Here is a 21,124-nt window from a genome sequence, read left to right on the forward strand (position 1 = left end):
TCATGCCTCCCCAGGGCAGGTGAGGAGGCCAAGGCCCAGAGAGGAGCAGTGACTTCCCCAAGGTCACACAGACAGGAAAAGGCCTTGAACCCTGGGCTGTCTGGCTCCAAACCCCGGCTCTTCCCCATCTGTCATTCTGAGAAAGCATGACGGAGAAGGTAGGGGAGAAAGGGACCGAAACCTGTACTTCCTGGTCTCATCCTCACACACACATCCCGCCCAGGGAGATGGCCAAGCATGGTGTGAATTTAGGGTGGATGCAAGTGGGCTTGACACTCACCTGAGCAGAAGGGGTTGGTGGGGTTGAAGTTGATGGCAAACTCATGGGAGACCTGAAACCCAGAGAAAATTCTGAGGTGGCAGCCCCCTGCTCCTCAAGCCTGGCCCGGGCCCCCACCCCCTGCCAGGCCAGGTCTCCCTCTGAGGGCACCCGGCTCCTTCCCCCCAGGCTGGGGCTGTTAATACTGCCCCCCACCCCTGCAACATCTGCTTTCACCTCCACTGTGGGTCTGACCACGCAGAGAGGCCTACCACTCTCACTTCATAGTGTAGAAGACAGAGAAACAGCCCACATCACTCAATCTCTTCTGGAGGTATCAGGGCTGCCTATGCCTCCTAGCCCAGCTCAGGGTCCTCTGTCATCCCTGAATGGGACAGAGGTGCTTCTGAGGGAGGTAGGTTCAAGAAGCCCTGGGAATGGCCCCTTTGTCACTGTGCATGAGTCCACCATCAGCAGTCCCCTTCTTTGGGCCTCAAAAGCTTTCCCCACTTTTATCATAGGCAGACGCTGGGAAAGGAGCCTGCCTCGTGTCAGCTAGCCACACTGGAGGTTAGTGACAGGGGATCAAGAAGAGTCACCAGGGCAGGCAAGCCTGTCACAGTCCCCTCAGGGACTGGCCCTGCCTCTCTGCCGCCAGGCCCAGCTCCCCAGTCCAGGTGGATGTCAGAGGCTAGTCTCACCCCACATACTCTGGACACCCTGGGTCAATGGCAATCAGTTGATGCTGTTCACCTACCTTCCCCCCTCCCCCTGAAATGCAGAGGGACCGTTAACAAACCCCCTCCCCCCATTCAGAGCTGTGGTAAGACTGGTGGCCGCTGAGCCCAGGGCCTCAGGAGAGGCCACAGAGCTCAGATAGGGGGCTCAGACAGAGCTTTCCCACTCCATCCCCCAGCCACTTCACAGTCTAAAATTCCCATCTAGGCCCCTTCCCTACTGCACGCCACGCCCCATGTTCAGAGCTTTGCAGGCATCTTCCTGCTCCTTCCTCACAACAGCCCAGTGGAAGAGGGCCTGTTATCACCCATTTTACAGAGGAGAAAACTGAGACACGGGATAGACTAGAATTTTCCCACAATCTCACTAGAACCAAGCCCAGGCTGCCTCCAGAGCTCCCGCTCCATGAACCCACTGACTCCAGAAGGTGTTCCTCCCCGAAGGTTCTCAAAGTAGAGGGTGAGGAGGTATCCAGGGGAGACAGAGCCGCAGAGCTCAACAGGTGGAGTGCTTTAGTCTGGGCACAAACAATCCTGGACAGACCTTTTAGCTCTGAGATGCTATGATGGGGGTGTTGGAAGGCCCTACCAAGACCAATGTTGGCATTTTACAAAAGAACAAACTGAGGCCCAGAGAGCGGAGCATGTGTACCAAAGTCACAGAGAGGAACAGGCCTAAGACCCAGGCCCCTCCACCCTCACCAGGGGCTGGACCGCTGGCCTCCCTGAGCGTGACTCAGCCAGAGCTGCCCACAGCAGCACTGCCCTGGGCTTGGCAGCTGGGTGGCTGGGGTGAAGGGAAGACCCCTCCCTGCTCTGTGCCCACTTGCCACCAGGAGGGAGAGTTTTGGGGAGTAAGGTTTTCTGCCTTTGCTGTGTCAGCCCCTGGGTGCCCGGCAGGGAGTCAGTCCCTTGATGCCCCTCTTGGGACCTGTCCCTTCCCAGGGGCCCTCTTCACCCTGTCCCCCAGTCTGGGCTCCAGGTGTGGGGGCCAAGGTTCTTGTTGCCATGGAGATTTGATGAACCTCTATAGACATTAAGAAGGGGGCTTGTATGGAAGGGGCTGAGAGTAGAAATGGTTGCCAGGGAAACAGGCTTCCTTTGGGCCAACAACTTCTGCAAAATCAGATTTTAGGAGAGTTCAGAGACCGAGTGGGAAAAGCCCCCTCCTGCTAGATATGGATTCATATCCTGCTTTCTCAACCCGCCAATCTCTTCATCTCCCAACTCTTTCTATCTATTTGGGGGTGGGCCTGGCCTGGTGGTCAGGTGGGTGGGGCTCTGGGAGATGGCCTCTGAGGTCACCTCCTCCAGCAGCTCTGTTTCATGGGTGGAAAAGAGTAAGGTTCAAAGAGGGCCTAGGAGTGCCCAGGTCACACGAGTGAGGCACAGCAGAGCCAGGACCAGACCCAGGGGATAAGCTATCCTTGCTGTCCGTGGCAGCCCAGCCCCCTCACGCTTGCCTGCCCTGGTTTGTCAGAGAAACACCAGTAAACACCGCAAGCTTCCTGGCAGCCACACCAAGCTGATTAGGGGCCCCTGGGGACCAGCTGGCCACAAATCTTTGTCCTGGGGACTCCCTGCTGCCTGTGACAATCAATGGCCAAGTTCACCCCACCTGGTCTGGTCCAGCCCTGTAGTCAGTGAGTTACTTAAGACTCTGCTTCCGGCCCTGGCTGGGGTGGTGGCAGTGGAGGGGGGCATGAAGGGAGCTTCAGAGATCTCTGAGTGACTGTCCTCTCCAAGGCTCAGTTTCCCCGTCCATAAAGTGGGGGTAGTCATAAGCTGTGTTCTCCCCATCCCAGACCTTTGCACAACTGTTTTGTCTGCTTGGATCACCCCCTTCATCTGACTAACTCCAGCTTGTCACTAATGTCCCAGCTTTCATGCCATCTCCTCGGGAAATCCTTTCTGAGTCCCAAGCCACCAACTAGGCAAGGGTGACCTCTGGGTTCACCTGGCCCAGCCCTGAGGAAACTGAGGTCCTGAGGCAGGCAGCCAGCTCCTTCCAGCCCCATTCTACCAGCTTCGCACCCTCAGAGAACCAACACCCGATTTTCTCAGAGTGCTGAACCAAGCCCCAAATGCAGGGCCCACAAGCAAGTGCTGCACGCTTACTGTGTGCCAGATGCTGGGACACCTGAGAAGTCAGGGAGCCCTGGGAGGGAGACAACAGCAAGGAAACCAACAGGTAAATAAGTGCAATGGGATGAATCGCTTTTATATGGCCTTTCTCGCCATGGTCATATGACTCTTACAAAACAATTGGTGGAACTATGCAAATGAGGTGTTTGTGGCCCACCAAGGGAAATGGACAGCCTGCTGAGAATGCAAATAAGGTTCATGGAACCCCTGTGGGGGTGGGGCCATGTAAATAAGATATACAAAACCCTAATGAGCAGATTGGTCAGTTTTGCCATCCCGCTAGACTTAAAATGAACCATCCCAGAGGAGGAAAGGAGGGCCCTCACTACCACCAAGAAGAAGAGCCAGGAGTGGAGCGTGTCCTTTGGATCCAGGGCCCCTGTGCTGAGAACCCCAGAGGCAGAGAAAGAGAATTGTAATACTGGAGATGGCAAAAGATGGTGAGAAGCAGCATCAGAGAAATGGCAGCAGCAAAACTAGGAGACTGGCACAACACAGTGCAGTAGGCTTCCCGGCCCATGGAGCAAGATGGCTACAGTGGGCGTGCCCACCCCACAGAGTGAGAGAGAGCTGAGTGCCTTCAAGGCAAAGGCTTACTGGTGGAATGGGTGCCTCTGTGCACTTACTGGTGGAGCTGAAGAGCTTTGTAATGCTTGACTTGCCGGAGCAGGGCAGGAGCCAAGGGGCGGGAGCCAGAGTAGGCCTGCCTGCAGGCACAGCTGAGAAGCAGCAGTCCTGACTGAAGAACTATATCCTGAGTCGTTCCTGAACCTGAACTGCGACCTGTTACTTCCCTAATAAACCCCATAATGGTGAGTATGGTCTGTGAGCTCAGTGTGGCCATTGTAACAAATTACCAAACCCAGCAGAGAAGTAGGGAGTGCCGTGGGAGGAACAGCTGGTGTCAGAAGGAGTAAAACGGTTGGAGCGGGGAGGTATGTTTGACCTTTACCTCACAGGAATCCACCTGGTGCTGATGCTCATGGTGATTCTTCTCCTGCCTTGTGAAGTTAAAGGAGGTCAGACGCCCCCACCATGCCATTTTTACAATAACTGATCACAAGGCTCGGGGAGAAAAGTGCAAGTGCATGGCATCAGGAGGAAGGCCAAGGAAGGCCTCCCAGAGGGATAGGCTCTTAGCTGAGAAGCCAGAGTTGGGAAGTCAGGGAAAGGGAGCAACAGGTGACAAGAAGGCCACAGCCTGGGCTCAGGAGTGAAGAAAACGAGGAACTGGAACAAGACAGTGGGGGAGAGGCCAAGCAGGGCAGGCTCCCGGGGCAGGGTGGAGGGAATTGGGACCCAGCATGTGCCCTTCCCAAGCTCATTCCAGTGTCCCTTCTGACACCAGCTCGCTTGCTCAGCGCCCCTACCTGGCCAGCCCTGTCTCCCCCAGAGTTGCCCTGTGACATTTCCAGGGAGGCTTTTGCGAAAGAAAACATCTCATTTAGCCTGAGTTCTTTGAAAGCTGGCTGGTGTCCTAGCAACCAGCTCATGCTGGGCCTGGCCTCACCAGCCCACCCTGCCCACCCCCCCCCAGAGTGGCATCATTGTGCCTGCCTAGAGCCCCAGCCTTGGTCCCATAGGACCCTGCCCCACATCATCTGATGGCCAGGATGCCCACCTCTCCCAACCTGGCTCCACAGCCACTCCCTGACACTCTGTGTGAAACCCACCCTCTCCAGAGAGGCCAGGAAAGAAGGTTCGCTCTGGAAGGCGTATGGGCACAGTGAGGCAGATGAGGGGGGCACTGGTGAGACAGATATAAGGATTTAGGAGCCCTCTGTGCCTATACCCACAGACTTCTTCCCAGGGAGGGGGCAGACCCTGAGGGTAAACTTTAAAGCCCCCCTGCCCAGGTGGGAATCCTGGCCCTCCGCCATAGCATGTCCTTGGGCAAGACCCTTCATGGCTCTAAGCCTTGACTTTTTTCATTTCCACCTGTAAAATGGGACAACCTTCCCTGCCTCATGGAGCTGCTGGGCATCACTGCCTTTTCTTGCCCCCTGCCCCAGCGGGCTTCTCCAACTTCCCAGCCCCTGCCCTGTAGGCACTCAATACTCACTCTCTGGGTCACCAGACCACCCCATCGACATCCTCTCTTCATGTCCCAGTGTCATGGGAGGAGCCCACCCTTCTGCCCCAGGCCTGCCCCCAACCATGCCTTAGGGACCCCCACTCATCCATAAAAAAAAGTTGCCCTAGAGTCGACAGCGACTCATGGTGACCCCACATGTGTTAGGGTAGAACTGTACCGCACGGGGTTTTCAATGACTGATGTCTCTGGAAGTCGGTCACCAGGCCTTTCTTCCAAGGCACCTCTGGATGGACTCAAACCTCAAACCTCCAACCTTTTGGTGAGCAGTCGAGCGCGCTGTTTGCACCACCCAGGGACCCCCACTCATCCATAAGATGCTTCCTCTTTTTACCTTGACCTCTTTCTCCTGGCTTCTTCCCAGCATCTTTCAACATGCCTGACCTGCTGCCTCCCCTTTCCCACAGCCAAGGGTTGTCCACACCCCACATTCCACTTCCTCCCCTCCCAACCCCTCTTTGGTGTCTCCCCACCCCGCCCCACCCACCCCCATCTCATCTCCCACCATAAAGACTGGGGTCGGTGAAGTGAATGGTCAGGTCCAGGCCTCACCTCACCCAGCCTGCAGGCAGCTTGGATCCCATTGACCGCTTCCCACTGAACTATCCCTCAGCTTCCTTGCCTGGTGCCTTCCTCTGCGGGCTTTTGTATGAATTAAGCAAAGCTGGTAAAGCAGGGGAAGCTGTATCCCGAACATTCTAAAAGTTCAATAAATGCTACTTCTTATTAGTTTGTTTTCCATGGGCTTCCACGCTGCCCCTCTCTCCCCCACTCTGGGCACTCAGCCTCAGTCTACACATCCTCTGACTGGCTTTTACACTTGGGTATTTCTCATTCCACCCAACTCCCTGGTGATCTAGCCCACCCAGAGTCTGCACCCCAGCCCTAGCCTCCATGCCTCTCCCCTGAGCTCCTGACCTATCGTACATCTGGACCTCCCACCTCACCATCTCCCTCGCCCAGCCCACCACCACCCTTTTCCACATCTCAGTATGTGGCACCACCCTACACCTCAATGCCCAACTGGAAATCTGGGTACCTACTTGGCCACCCAGCCAGTCTTGTCTACTGCCCAAGTCTTCCTGCTATCACCCCTGCTCTCCACCCCATCTCCTCCAACTAGGACATGGGTAGTTCTCGCCTGCAGCCTGCACTAGCCTCCCTGGGGTTCCCCAGCCTCCATCCTGCCATCCTCCACCCTGGGCAGTCCCCACTCTGAAGCCAGAGTGGGCCTTCAAAAATGCTAATATTACTTGGACACCTGGCATACACCCTGCAGTGGCTCCCCACTGTGCTTTACTGCACTTTTGAGGCCCTGCATGGCGGCCCCACCCTTCTAGCCACATCTCTCCATCCTGCCCATTTCAGTGGAGGCCAAGTCTCTGGCTTCCTTCAGTTCCTCCAACTCACCCTGCTTCCTTCTGTCTCAGCCTTTGCACAGGCTGTTCTCTCCGCCTGCTTCCCTTCTCCCCAGTCACTCTGCAAACTCCTACTTATCCTTCCTATCTCTGCTTAACCTTGCATGCTCCAGGAGGCCTTCCCTGATGCCCCAAGCTGGGTGAAGCCCCTCCTCTGGGCTCCTCCAAGTCCTGCTGCCTCCATCTCAGCACTGCTGACACTCCCTCTTTTCAGGGGTTCTAGATAAAATACAGGGTGCCCAGTTGAATATGAAGTTTAGATAAACAATGAATTCTTTTTTAGCATAAGTATGTCCCATCCAATATTTAGAACATACTTATAAGAAAAATGATTCATTGCTTCTCTAAAATTCAAATTTAACTGGGTGTTCTATATTTTATTTGCTAAATCTGGCAACCCTACCTGTCTTCCCCACCTGGCATAGGTCCCAGGGGGCAAAGTTCACAGCTGTCTTACCCCTTGTTGTAGCCCCAGTGCCTGCATGAGGGTCAGGCTGGAGAGAGGAGTATGGGTTTGGGGTAAACACAGAGAAGGCAAGGCAAGTGGGCCTGCAGCCCAAGATCTTTGCAAAGTGGATCCCAGAGAGGCCACACACAATCCCAACACCTCAACCAAGAGAAACCGAGTCTGCATCGCTTACCTTCCAGTCTGGAGGTAACTGGGCTCCGAACCCCAGAGCTGGAAACATCTTATCACTAATCAGAGAAGAGAAAACATGACACAACTGGACAGCGGCCTCCACCTGCCCACCCTGACCTCTCCCAACCTTCTACCCAGGGATGGGCCCTCTGCCTTGTATAAATCACAGGACAGAAAGCTCACCGCCTCTGGGAGCAGCTCTGTTAGAAAGATCTATTGAGCCCAACCCATCTCTGCATATCTGTCTACAACTGTGGTAGACACTGCTCATCAACCATAGCATTTCTACCCAATGGGCTTTGGGGCAGCTTCTAGATCCTTCTCAACCCAGGCCCTGGACAACCACTAAGCCATAGAGCCATGATGGAGGATGGAATGTACTAGGTGTCTTTCAACATCCCATTTAAGAGCTGGGGAAAACGCTCCTAAAATGAAAAGTCTGCCTTGGCATTCAAAGCCTTTCATTATTGGGCCTCGGGACCACTTGCTGTTCCCCAAACACACACCTTCAATTCTGTTGTGCCCTTCCCCATTCTGTTCCCCTTGGAAAACTCCTACTTACCCTCTGAGGCCCAATTCGAACGGCCCCTTCTCTCTGTGGGTTTTCCTGGTACTCCCAGAATGCCTCTTTTGTGCTTCCATAGCTCCTGCCTCACATGTAAACTGGTCACAGAACTCCAGTGATTTCTCCCCATCATCCCCCCTTGAGTAGAAAACTTCCTGAGGACAGAGACCATGTCTTATTTGTTCATTCATTCAGCATGTATTTATTGTGAATCCCTCTGGCAGCCAGAAACCCTGGTGGTGTAGTGGTTAAGAGCTACAGCTGCTAACCAAAAGGTCAGCAGTTCAAATCCACCAGGCGCTCCTTGGAAACCCTATGGGGCAGTTCTGTTCTGTCCTGTAGGGACACTATGAGTCAGAATCGACTAGATGGCAACAGGTTTGGTTTTGGTTTTTGGTCTCTGGCTGCCATGTGAAGAACAAACTGTCGGAGGCCAGAGCAGAGGCAGGCATAGCAGTGGGGAGGCTACTGGAATAATCTGGGTCACAGGTGATAGTGGCTCAAACCAGAGTGGTAGCAGTCAGGGTGGGGAGAAGAGGTTGGATTCAAGTATCTTTTGCAAGGATTCTCTGAGAGCTGATGTGGGATATGACAGAATGAAAGAAGTGAGGTTTGTGGGTGAGTGTAGTGCCTCTTACTGAGAGGTAAAAGAGAAGCAGGACTGGATCTGGAGGGTGTCCGGAGTTCTCTGAGGCCTTGCTAAGTCTGAATGTCCATCAGAACGCTCAATGCAAGGGTTGAAAGGACAGCAAAACCAGGATCCTCCGCCCAACTGTCCATATGGAGACTTCTACCTCTCTTTCTGTGAACACCATACTTCTCTTGATGTGACTTGGGATCACAGTCACCCCTCAAGCCCTGAGTCCCCTGGGAGTCAGAGGCTGGCCCTCAGCCTTCCCTTCTCTAGGGGGCCAGATACACACAAGAATGATTCCTGAGCCTGCCCTTGTCCCTACCAAGTCTCTGTACCTGCTTCTTCCTCCCAATGTGTTGGCTTCCTGGTAGTTCTGCCCATTGATCTGGAGCCCCCTACAAGCACCATCTGTGACAATGATGCTGCAACCCTCAAGTAAGTTCTGGATCCTTCAAGGCTCTCTTGACTTTGCATTTGGCCCATCCTGTTGGTGGCCACACCTGCTCTGCCCTCTACACGGCTTTCCTTCACTGACTTTCCATAGCACTACCCCACCAACAATCCCCAGGAAGCAGGTTCCATGGGAAGTAGGGTTCACACATGCTGACTGTTCCTTAGAAGTTCTCAAAGGAGTGAAACTGTTAGGCCATTCAGTACTGGGCCCAGGAATCAGAGGGTCTGGTTTCTAGTTCCCCTGACTTGTGTGACTTTGGACAAACTCCACCCCAAATCCAGACCTCAATTTTCTCAGCTCTTTTTTTTTCTCTAAATTTTATTTAGTTTGTTGTTGTTGTTGAGAATATACACAGCAAAACATACACCAATTCAACAGTTTCTACATGTACAATTTAGTGACATTGATTTACATTCTTTGAGTTGTGCAACCATTTTCACCCCCCTTTTCTGCGTTGTTTCTCCCTCATTAGCATAAATTCACTGGCCCCTAAGGTTCCTATCTAATCTTTTGAGTTACTATTGTCAGTTTGATCCCATATAGATAGTTCTTAAAAGACCATAACGCCCAAGGCAGACCTGTTTTACTACTTAAGCTAAAGTACTTTTCAGTTTTAAGATGGCTTCAGGGGATATTTTTGGTTTAAGGTTTAAAGATGATCTCAGGGCAATAGTTTCAGGGGTTCGTTTACTCCCCATGGCTCCAGAAAGTCTAAAGTCCATGAGAATGTGAAATTCTGTTCTCCGTTTTCCCCCTTTTGATCAGGATTCTTCCATGGAATCTTTGATCAGAATGTTCACTAATGGTAGCTGGGCACCACCAAGTTCTCCTCGTCTCATGACAAAGAAGGCAGTTGTTCATGGAGGTAATTAGCTACACATTCCATATCCTCTTATTCCTGACTCTCCTTCTTTCTCTGTTGCTCCAGGTAAATAAAAACCAATTGTTGAGCCTTGGCTTCTGCTCTTTTTAGAAGGGAAGGATGCAGTAATAGCAAATGAGTTTCATCTTCCATCCTGCCTCATTGCTTAGTGGTTACTTGGTTACCATGTGAAGGATCCAAGTTGATTTGGTAGGTAAGAGCACAGCAATTGATTAGCAATGTCTGCCACAGGTACAGAAAGGGGTAATAACTGCATGCATGCCATGTGTTGACCATCCCTGGATTTGATGATCTCTGGGTCCCTTTGAGCTTTGACAAGCTGGTCTTGCCAGGTTGGGCAGAGCCCTAGCAGCCCTTCAGAGCCCCTCCCCAAACTTACCTGTCGTAGTCCTGAATGATCTGTCCAACAGCCCAGATGGCTGATAAGTACTCGTTGGTGCCCATGGGGTTGATATAGTGCAAAGAGGAAGGGTCAAGGGGGTTCCCATTAGAGGCTGTGAAGTCTATCCCAACCTGCAGGTGAAAAACCAAACCTATTACTATCAAGTCAATTCTGACTCATAGCGACCGAAATGACAGAGTAAGAACTGCCCCATAGGATTTCCAAGGCTGAAATCTTTACAGAAGCAGACCGCCACATCTTTCTCCTGTGGAGCAGCTAGTTGGTTCAAATCGCTGACCTTTTGGTTAGCAACCGAGTACTTAACCACTGTGCCACCAGGGCTCCTTCCAAACTGAAAAAAAAAAAAAGAGTGGGGGAAAAAGGCCACCCAGTGAGGCCAGGGAACCTCAGCTCCCCACCCCAGTCCCAGGGAATAGAAGAGGCTTATGGGACACGGGAAACCCACACATCTCTCAGCCCCAACTGGGGCTAGAAACTGCTCTGATTATATTATTCTTCTGCTCCAACACCATCTGTGGCTCCCTTTCACCCAAGCATAAAATCCAGTGCCCAGATGTAATACAAGGCCAACTGGCATCTCTAGATTCCTTTTTCTCCTCACTCTCCCTACTCTCTACCTGAAGAACCAAGGTGTCTTCTTTCCTTTTGTCTAATTCTTCTCCATCCTCTTGGACCAATTCACATGCTGCTGCCACACTGTGGCCTTCCCAGACACCTTACCGCCCCTCCCCCACCAAGGCATCTCCCTGTCCTGCCTCACACCACCAAGGGGCCCCAGGACCGAGCACGGCCTATAGTCCCATCAGACTGGGTGCTTCTCGTAGGTGAGACATATGCCCTCAAGGAGCCTTGTCCAGGGCTGAGTACAGAACAGGTGCTCAGCGGGGACTCGGGCTGCCAGGTGGACAGGGGCGAGGCTCTACTGGCTCTCTCAGCCCTGAAGGGATGTGGAGGGGTAGCAGAGAGGGTTGGTACCTATCAGGGGACAGTCAAGGAGGGAACCTGGAGGAGGAATGGCTGCCTCGGAACACAGTCACCAGGCGAGTGGGAGAGAAGGGGCCGCCCATCCCAGTCTTCATACTGCTGAAGGGTCAGCTCCCTGAGGGCAGGGGTGGCATGTCCATTCTCGGGGGACCCCTGCAGGGCACAACCTAGTCTGGCACACAGGAGGGGCCCAGGATACATGCGCTGGATGAAGAAATGCGTGCAGGAGAAACAGGGGGCCTGGCTTCTCTGTGTGTAGGGGGAGAGGGGCAGGCAGGGGTGACCAGTGGGGTTAAAGATACAGAGGCCAATCTTCTGACTCCATATAGTCCAGTAGATCTCCTCCAGTCCCCACTGGGATCAAGCAGCAAGGCAATGTGGGAAGGTGGGCAGAGCGTGGACCCCCAGCAGGTCCCACAGGTCCCTCGCCTCTGGGCCTGAGGTGCCCCTTGGCATGAGGAACAAAAGGAGAGATGAACAGGATAGATGTCTGTGAGGTGTACACTCCAGGCCACAGGCGGAGTCACCATTCCTTCTTTTCAGCAAGTATTTATTGAGCACTTAATGTGTGCCAGGCACTGTACAATAGGCTGAAGTTAGAGCAGAAACAAAATATACAAAATCCCTGCCTTTATGGCACTCACAGTCTACAGGTGGGACAAACAGGGACAAAGGAAAAATACATAAGATAATTTCAGAAAGTGGCAAGTGCCATGAAGTTGTTAAAATAGGGAGACGTGGCAAAGGAGAAGGGGGGGGGCACATCAGGGAAGGCCTCCCTGAGGAGGTGAGATCTGTATCACGGCCTGGAAGGATGGGAAGGAGGCAGCCTTGGGAAGGTTCCAGGAGGAGTATTCCAGGCAGAAGGAACAGCAAATGTGGAGCCCTAAGATGGAACAGAGCTTGGTGTTTGGGAAACAGTGAGGAAGTCCATGTGGCTGGGGCCAAGTGAGCAAGGAGGAGGGTGGTAGCAGATGAGGCAGGCAGAGCCTGGATTGCAGAAGGCCTTGTGGGCACTGGGAAGGAACTGGGCTTTTTTTTTTTTTTTTTTTCACTCTGAAGGGGTGTAGCCATCAGATCCTCTGGGGCCGTGCAGCCATGCCCTGACATGCAGCTAAGCCCTGACTCAGGCCCATCCAACAGGAACAAACGCCTATGCCTTCTCCTCTGGGGCCAGAAACACCCCTTGCCCTGGTGAAGTCCTTCCTGTAGTCTATCCCAAGTCCCTCCTGCTACAGTAGTGGCCAAATCCCTCAAGGAAGATGATCTTTGGGGTGGGAGTGGGGAGTGAGGGGAGAGCCTTACGGTAAACATGAGCTGGCAGCCTCCCAGGATGTAGTCCAGAAAGGAGTACTCCCGGTTTATCTGGAAGGAATCAAGTGAGTTAGTGGGTCCCTGCCCTGCCTCTGGGGCTGGCTCCCGACTTGGCCATACTCTCCATAAATGACCTTAAGGAAGTTTGTTACTCTGTGTCCTGACACCTCAGTGGGGTCATGGAGGCAAAAAAAAAAAAAAAGCCTGATCTAATTACAACAAAACCCAAATCTCTCTACAATGATGTCTTCAGAGCAGTGGTTCCCAATAGGTGGCACACACACACACACACACACACACACACACACACAAAGATTCCAACCAGGATTCCAGGATCCAGTGTCAATTACACCTACTAATCTCATGAAGGAGAGAGCCTCAATTTGTTGCTACTAGGTCCTTAACACTTCTCTAAAAACAAAACAAAACCGGTTCCATCGAGTTGATTCCGACTCATAGCGACCCTATGGGACAGGGTAGAAGTGCCCCATAGGGTTTCCAAGGAGCACCTGGTGGACTCGAACTGCCGACATTTTAGTTAGCAGCTGTAGCTCTTAACCACTACACCACCAGGGTTTCTAGCCCTTTTTAACAGAGAAAATACAAATTAATGAATTTATATTTGTTAATATAATATAAATTAAAAATTGATAATTGTGATCATTAATAGTATTTGTTTTGTATTTTGATGGTCTCTGCCTCCTTTTGGCAAACGATACTAGCCTTCCAATTTTAATGGAGTTCAAAGGTTCCTTTCAAATAAATTATTTAAGTAAAAAAAAAACAGAGGGGTAACTGATTACAAAAAATATTAAGTTAGGCAGGTGCCAAAAATCGTGAAAGAGAGATGTGAATGATAGAAGTCTCCAAAAGAAAGTCTCCAAAAGGAAGACTCCTAAATAATGATGCTGTGACCAGACAGCTTTGTTTTTTATGGAGCACTTTTGGGCCGTGACCTCACTGAATGCTCACATAAACACTAGCCTGGTAGCCCAGTCTCCAGCAAAGGAAATAGCGGCCCAGGGCCTGGAATCTGCCAGCTGGTAGAGAGCAGCGCCTGGACTCCCTCTGGAACCTCCAGGCTCAGAGGCCAGTGCTCTTACTGCCCAGGCACCTGATATGCAGAACATGCAATGGGTAAGCTGCCGACATGGGAACGGCAACTCCTCGTGGTTACCCCCCAAAGTGGAGTGGTTCCAGAAGGTCATCTCATGCCCTCCTCGGCCTCTGCACAGGAAGGTAATGAAACTAACCCCTCACATACTTCACCTCGTTAATATCCCCATTCTACAGAAGAAGAGACTGAGGCCCAGAAAGGTAAACTCAGAAGGGCACAGAGCCAGGACATGTCAGAGCTAGGATCTGAACTCAGCCCTCTTTGGCTGCAAACCCAATGCTCTGTCTACCTGCTATGCCGTGGTACCTCCTATGTGAGCCCAAGCCTGGATCCCACTTCGTGCCCAGCCCGCTGCCAGCGCACCTTGCAGGAACGCAGGATTACGATGCCCGAGTTTTTATAGTTCTTCTTCTTTCTCTGCTTCTTGGGGTTGATACACTCAAACTCCAGCTGAGCAACATGGGAGGAGAGACACAAGCTCAGCTTGGGGCTTCCATGGGCATGGATCCTCCCCAGAGCCCCACAATCCCCTCCACAGCTTTGATGTGGGGGCAGCATGCCTCCTCCAAGAAGCCCTCCTGGATGTCCACACCCAGAAATGGTTTCTGACACTTCAGGCTTCCACCAAGCTGCACCCGCCCAAGGTAGAAGGCTCTGCCTCTCCCCATGCCAACAACTTGCCCACGACATGCACCCAGAATTGTCACCCAAGGCCCCACCTCTGGGGATGAGTTAAACAGCTTCTGAGTGCTCACTAGGTGCTAGGCACTTTGCTGGCAACATCTCATTTAATTCCTACCCTAATTCTCTGCACCCATTTGACAGATGTGGAAACTGAGGCTCAGAGAGGTTGAATGTCTTCCTCAAGGTCACATGGCCAGAAGAGCTGGAGCTGGGATCTGAGTCCCAGTCTGCCTGATTCAAACCCCATCTCCCTTCCCCAATCCCTGCTGAGGTTGTAGGGTCATGGCACACTTGGCCATCTTACCGGGACACCGTCACGAGCCTCACACATCTGTGACACCGAGGTCTGGAACTCGCCGATGAAGTCGTGGCCCCCATCGTTGTCATAGTCGTAGCACATGACCTGGGGGCAGGTCCAGCAAGGTCACCCCAGAGCTACCCCCAAGAGGTGCTTTCCAGCCCCTTTCAGCTCCTGAGCAAACCTTACATCTTCTTTTTGGGTGGTACCTCCCATCACCTCAGTGCCTGCCCAGTGGCCTGGGATGACCCTGGCAGCTCCTAAACTGCCTCCTACAGGAAGCTTTCTGTGATCACTGGGAAAAGGAGGAAGTCTGCCCACCCCAGTAATGGAGCCTACCCCTTCTGGTGCAGGAAGCTGGCTCCTCACACACCTTCCACTCCGCCCCTCATCTGTCTCAGGTTATGACCCACCTAGACTTGTGTGGCAGGGGCTACAGCCCTTTCCACACTTTTTTTTTTTCCTGAGACAGGCAAAAATTCTCAGCTTTGGGGGACTGTGAGGACCATGGTCTCAGGGAACATCTAGCTCAATTGGCATAACATAGTTTACAAAATGTTCTACATTCTACTTTGGTAAGTGTTGTCTGGGGTCTTAAAAGCCTGTGAGTGGCCATCTAAGATATTGCACTGGTCTCACCCCTTTGGAACCAAGGGAGAACGAAGAAAACTAAAGACACAAGGGAAAGATTAGTCCAAAGGACTAATGGACCACAAGTACCACGGCCTCCGCCAGACTGAGTCCAGTACAACTAGATGGTACCGAGCTACCGTCACTGACTGCTCTGACAGGGCTCAAAATAGAGGGTCCCAGACAGAGCTGGAGAAAATGTAGAACAAAATTCTAACTCACAAAAAAAGACTAGACTTACTGGCCTGACAGAGACTGGAGAAACCCTGAGAGTATGGCCCCCGGATACACTTTTAGCTCAGTAATGCAGTCGCTCCTGTGGTTCACCCTTCAGCCAAAGATTAGACAAGCCCATAAAACAAAATGAGACTAAAGGGGAACCCCAGCCCACGGGCAAGGATGAGAATGCAGGAGAGGACAGGAAAGCTGGTAATAGGGGACCCAAGGTCAAGAAGTGGAGAGCGTTGACATTTCATGGGGTTGGTAACCAATGTCACAAAACAATATGTGTGCTGTTCAATGAGAAGCTAGTTTGTTCTGTGAACCTTCATCTAAACTAAAATAAAAAAAAATTTTTTTTAAATGCTTAAAAAAATCCCAGCTTTGCATTCTTTTAACTGCCACAACATTTCTAGGAGGAAGGTAGAAATTATTGTACCCATCCTACTGATGGGTAAATTGAAGCCCTGAGAGGGAAGTACTTGGCCAAAGTCTCACAGTAGCAGCAAGAGACCCAGGACTAGAACCCAGATGACTTGGTACCCTGCCTGGGGATCTGTGCCTTTACCTAGCTGCCTTTCTGTCCCCATCTCCCCTCAGACACAGCCACTGAGGACTAAGGTCTTTTAGAGACCAGTAACCATCATCCTCATCACAGCGACATCTGAGCCGTTTCCAAGGTGTTCCGCATTCATTATCCTAGCTAGCAGCATCACAGCCTCCAGGAAGAGCAGAGCAGACATCCTGTTCCTGTTTTAGAAAATGGGTTCAGCGGCAAGGGGCCTACCCAGATCACTCAGAGGGCCAGGCAGACCCGGGATGAGGACCCAGGTCTCTTGACCCCCACATGGGCTCTCTTTCCATGTCACCCTGAGTCTTATTGAGAAAGAGCATTGACAGGTACCCCAGGAAGTCTCGGGTAGACTGGGAGACTGGAGCTGGCAGAGTAGGAGCAGGGCCCTCAGGCCCCCTTACCCGGATGGGCTTCTCCGTGTCCCCATCACACAGGGATACCAGCGGCACGGTGAAGGGTTTCCACACAGGGTCCAGTGTGTACTTGATCACCTGAAGGACAGTGATGGGCAGGGGTGGGCTCAGGCCCAGGGGGGTAGGCCAGCACAATGGGGACGGGGTGGCAAGATGGAGAGACCCATGGTCATGCTTCTGGGGATACAAGTGAGCCTCCCTGTGGTGGGAAGAAACAAGTCCTCTGGCACCATCATGGGCTTCCCTGCATGCTGCATGGCTGGGACTGCACAGCCCCATCCTCAGCCACTGGGGGTGGTTGGACTGCAGACGCCCTGCCTCAGAGACCCCGGGGCCCGACGCACCCACCTCAGTCCTGTGGACAAGCATCCACTTGCCATCATCTCCCAGCTTACAAAACTCGAGAAATGGGTCTGATTTCCCAAAGAGGTCCTGGGGGAGATAAAGGGATGCAAGTGAGGGAGCCAGCGGGCCTACTGGATTCAGGTGAGGTGGGGGTGTGATGGGGGTGGGCGCTGTGGGCAGAACCAGCCTGGCCTCTCCCCCCTCAGCCTCCACAGGGCTTAGCAAGAGGTCCAGGGCAGCTTTGCCCCCCGGGGGTTACCAGAGCTTGTGCTCAGAAACCCCAAGAGCCCCAGAGCTTGCAGCATCTTAGATGGGCCAGAACTTCAGGAAGGGGGATAGTTCCCAAGGCAGGGTGAACCCCTCAGCAGGATAGGATTTGAATTTATTGTAGTGGGAATCTGAAAAACTGAAGCTATCCCTGGTACATTACAGAAGGGATATGATGGCCTTTAAAACTCCATGGATTTAAGCTTTAAATAGGGTCACTTTAAGGAGGTTATATTCAAGTGGGAGAGACAGAAAATTAAGTAAGCAAATAGTACATGTTAGAAAGTAATACGTGATAAGAAGAAAAATAAATCAGGAGAGGACGGGAAATCTGGGACCATCACAAATTCAGGAAAGGCCTTGCTGAGGAGGTGATGTACAAGCAAAGGCTTGATGGAGGTGAGGGGTCTGCTGTGAGAATATTCTGGGAAAGAGTGTCCCAGATGGAGGGAACAGCAAGTGCAAAGGTCCTGGGGCAGGAGGGTGCCTGGTGTGATCCACGGACAATGAGGAAGATGATTGAGCTCAGGCAGAGTGAGGGAGCGGACCTCAGGAGGGTGGAGACATGTCAGGAGGGCCTTGTAGGGGCCCTAGCATTTGCTCTAAGGGAGATGAGGAGCCCCAGTGAGTGGTTTTCCACCTGCTTTGAATACCTCTAAGTGGTAGGAAGCTTACTCCCTCAACGGTGAGGGGGTCCTTGATTGGGGTGGCCAGTGGGGCCTTGTGCTTTGGGCCTGCCCCTGGGGGTCAGTGAAGGTAGTGGCTAGGGGCCCCAGGGCTAGGCCATACAACCCTGGGGCAGGGAGGATACTGTCCAAAGATGGAGAACCCTCTCCTCTGCCCACTTCACCTTCTTGTCCAGCTTCCTGCCGGCCAGACTCAGTGTGATGACCCGGTTGTCTGACAGCTCCTGGGCAGCAATCTGTAAAGGCCAGACGACCAAGAGGGGTTGGGACCTGCTCCTGAGACTCTTCCCTCTCCCACCCAGGCAGGTGGACAAAGGGTGGCTCTTGAATCAATTCTCCAGGGCTGTGAGGGCAAAGGGAGGGAAAGGGCACAGCATGTCACCTTGGACAAGTCTCTTGTCTTTCTAAAACCAGTTTCCATGTTCTGGAAAACTGGGGTAATACCCTCATGGATATGCAGATGACACAACCTTGCTTGCTGAAAAGGAAGAGGACTTGAAGCACTTACTGATGAGGATCAAAGACTACAGGCTTCAGTATGGATTACAACTCAACATAAAGAAAACAAAAATCCTCACAACTAGATCAATAAACAACATCATAATAAATGAAGAAAATATTGAAGTTGTTAAGGATTTCATTTTACTTGGATCCACAAACAACGCCCATGGAAGCAGCAGTCAAGAAATCAAATGATATATTGTGCTGGGCAAATCTGTTGCAGAAGACCTCTTTAAAGTGTTAAAAAGCAAAGATGTCACTTTGAGGACTAAGGTGCGCCTGACCCAAGCCATGGTATTTTCAATCCCCTCATATGCATGTGAAAGCTGGACTATGAATAAGGAATAAGAAGGATTGATGCCTTTGAATTATGGTGTTGGTGAAGAATATTGAATACACCACGGACTGCCAGAAGAACGAACAACTCTGTCTTGGAAGTAAAGCCAGGATGCTCCTTAGAAGGCGAGGGTGGCGAGACTTCGTCTCACGTACTTTGGACATGTTATCAGCAGGGACCAGTCCCTGGAGAAGGACATCGTGCTTAGTAAGATAGAGGGTCAGTGAAAAAGAGGAAGATCCTTGACAAGATGGATTGACACAGTGGCTGCAACAATGGGCTCGAGCATAACAACAATTGTGAGGATGGTGCAGGACTGGGCAGTGTTTTGTTCTGTTGTACATACAGTCGCTAGGAGTCAGAACCGACTCGACGGCACCTAACAACAACAACCCTCCTGGATTTGAGGAATCAGGAGGTGACCCCATGTGGCTTAAGGAGGAGGGCCATGCGACGGTGGGTGGAGATGAGGCAGGGACCAGACATGAGGGTGGTCTTGAGCCTTGGGGAGAAGCCTGAAAGGTCCCCCCATAGCTCCAGTGCAGACCCAGAGAGCACAGCCACCTCAAAACACTAAGTTGTCAGTATCCCAGCAACCTCACTGTGCAGCTAGGGTAACTGTGGCCCTGGGCAGGGGCAGGACCCACCTGAGCTCACACTGGTCTTGCTTGTCAGCCTTGGCCTTCCTGCCCCACCCCAGCCAGTGATGGACCCACTGAGTGACCTACAGGCTGCCACCCGCCCTCTCTGGGCCTCCTTCTCTCTTCCTTCCCACTGAGGGACAGGGAAAGCTCCCCGGCCAACAGCAATACAAGTGGACTGGGCCCTCTCTTGGCCACGGGCCTCTCCTCCTCTGCCTCTAGGATGGCCTCATCTAGCTCATGTTAATTTGGCCCTCCAGAACCACAGACAGAGGTCAGCCTGGATGCTTCTCCCCTTCTTCTCCTCCAGCTGGGGCTTGCTCAACAACCCTGCAGGGTAGGTCCCATTATTACCCCCATTTCACAGAGAAACCAGTTTCAAGTCAAATCAATTCCCAATCACAGCGACCCACTGTGTGTCAGAGTAGAACTGGGATCTGTAGGGTTTTCAATGGCTGATTTTCCAGAAGTAGGTCATCAGGCTTTCTTCTGAGGCACCTCTGGGTGGACTCGAACTCTAAGCTTTTGGTTAGCATTTAACATGCTAACCATTTGCTCTACCTAGGGACTTCTGAAAAAATCAACCACTAAAGAAAGCCTATGGAGCGCAGTTCTACTCTGGCACACATGGAGTCGCCTTGAGCCGAAGTCAACTGCACAGGAACTGTTGGTTCACAGTGGAGGGAACTGAAGCCTAGAGTGGAACTGCCGGAAATGCTGGGGGATGACGTGGCCCGTTTGGGTTGGCTTCCTGGTGGAGGGGAGCTGTTTGTGAAGGCATTTTGATGGGGAGGATTGGGGAATCGCTGGGAGAGGACATTGGAAGTGCCAGGAACAGAGTGGAGAAAAGCCTGGGGTACGTTTAAGGTGTGTTAGGAAGCCAGTGTGCCTTGAACCCAGGGCATGAACATGAAGAAAGCAGGAAAGCAAGGTGGGGACTGAGGGATCCCTCACAGCCTTGAACCCAGGGGTCTACAGCAACGGGGCGCCATGGGAGGTTTCAGAGCAGTGGAGTCACAACCTGTGAACACATAGAGGTGTGATCCTCCTCGCTCCATCATGGCTAGCTCCCCTGGATCACACAGGCTCTGAAGCCGGACAGCTCCTGAGAGAATCTTGCTAGCTGAGCCACTCCAGGGAACTCGCTCCCTGAGCCTCTGTTCCCTCATCTGTAAAACCGGGTTGCCCTGCCTTTCAGAGTCTGTGAGGACCCAGATACTCAAGCACGCGAAGAGCCTGCCCACGGCCAGAATCCTGCATTGCAGCCACAAGCAGAGCCCCAGGGGCAAGGCACTTCTGAAAGATCCCAAGGGAGGGCAGGTGGGGCCAGTGTGTCAGGGAGGGGTACTGACAGGGCTCTGAAGTCCCCAGGAAGAGTAGGAGGGCTGCTGCCCAGGAAGCACCTTTGGGGCCTTCTGGCAGCACCCCCACCAGCTTGGCTTCCACGTGAACGCATCATTTGCGGAGCCTGGAGCCCGTTGCTAAGAGACCTGTTGCTAAGTTGTAAGTTGGGCCTTTTTACTCCAAACAAAGCTGGTGATTATCTGCCAGGGAAGCAGCCCATTGATGGGGGAGGTGGCAGTGGAGGCAGAGGGGGATGTGGAGAGTGGGGAGGGGGCTGGTACCGTGATCAAGCCCTTCCCTGCAGGCTTGTTGTTCAGCAGCTGCAGAGGCCGCGTCACCTTCTTGCTGGAGACGATCTGCAAGGAGAGAGTGGGGAGAAAGGGGCTCGGTGGTGGCTGTGGTGGGGTGGGGAAGCCCGGGGAGGGGGGAAAATCCCGAAACAGGCACCACTTACAGCAGGTTGCCCTGTGCCAGGCAATAAACCCTCCCCTGCATAATCTCTACCCCGGGAGGCAGACAGCAACCATGACCAGCCACACT

The 21,124-nt window shown here is 52.6% G+C and overlaps 1 protein-coding gene across 6 annotated transcripts in view; it reads right to left on the reverse strand.

The window, feature by feature from the left end:
- The window catches only part of CPNE2 (copine 2), a 57,416-nt gene that overhangs the window by 11,599 nt on the left and 24,693 nt on the right, over positions 1 to 21,124 (reverse strand). For 3 of the 6 annotated variants that reach the window (XM_064273993.1, XM_064273995.1, XM_064273994.1), the window contains exons 4-13: positions 20,866 to 20,940; positions 17,926 to 17,997; positions 16,812 to 16,895; positions 16,452 to 16,541; positions 14,634 to 14,732; positions 14,009 to 14,095; positions 12,520 to 12,579; positions 10,207 to 10,340; positions 7,293 to 7,347; positions 281 to 332 (exon numbers count right to left, since the gene is read on the reverse strand). In XM_064273993.1, coding sequence (XP_064130063.1) covers positions 281 to 332; positions 7,293 to 7,347; positions 10,207 to 10,340; positions 12,520 to 12,579; positions 14,009 to 14,095; positions 14,634 to 14,732; positions 16,452 to 16,541; positions 16,812 to 16,895; positions 17,926 to 17,997; positions 20,866 to 20,940 — 808 coding nt within the window. The remainder of the gene's footprint in view (positions 1 to 280; positions 333 to 7,292; positions 7,348 to 10,206; positions 10,341 to 12,519; positions 12,580 to 14,008; positions 14,096 to 14,633; positions 14,733 to 16,451; positions 16,542 to 16,811; positions 16,896 to 17,925; positions 17,998 to 20,865; positions 20,941 to 21,124) is intronic. The other 3 variants (XM_064273997.1, XM_064273998.1, XM_064273996.1) reach the window with 2 other exon arrangements.

The sequence above is a fragment of the Loxodonta africana genome, chromosome 21 (assembly GCF_030014295.1).
Source record: "Loxodonta africana isolate mLoxAfr1 chromosome 21, mLoxAfr1.hap2, whole genome shotgun sequence".
In the NCBI taxonomy this organism is placed as follows: Eukaryota; Metazoa; Chordata; class Mammalia; order Proboscidea; family Elephantidae; genus Loxodonta; species Loxodonta africana.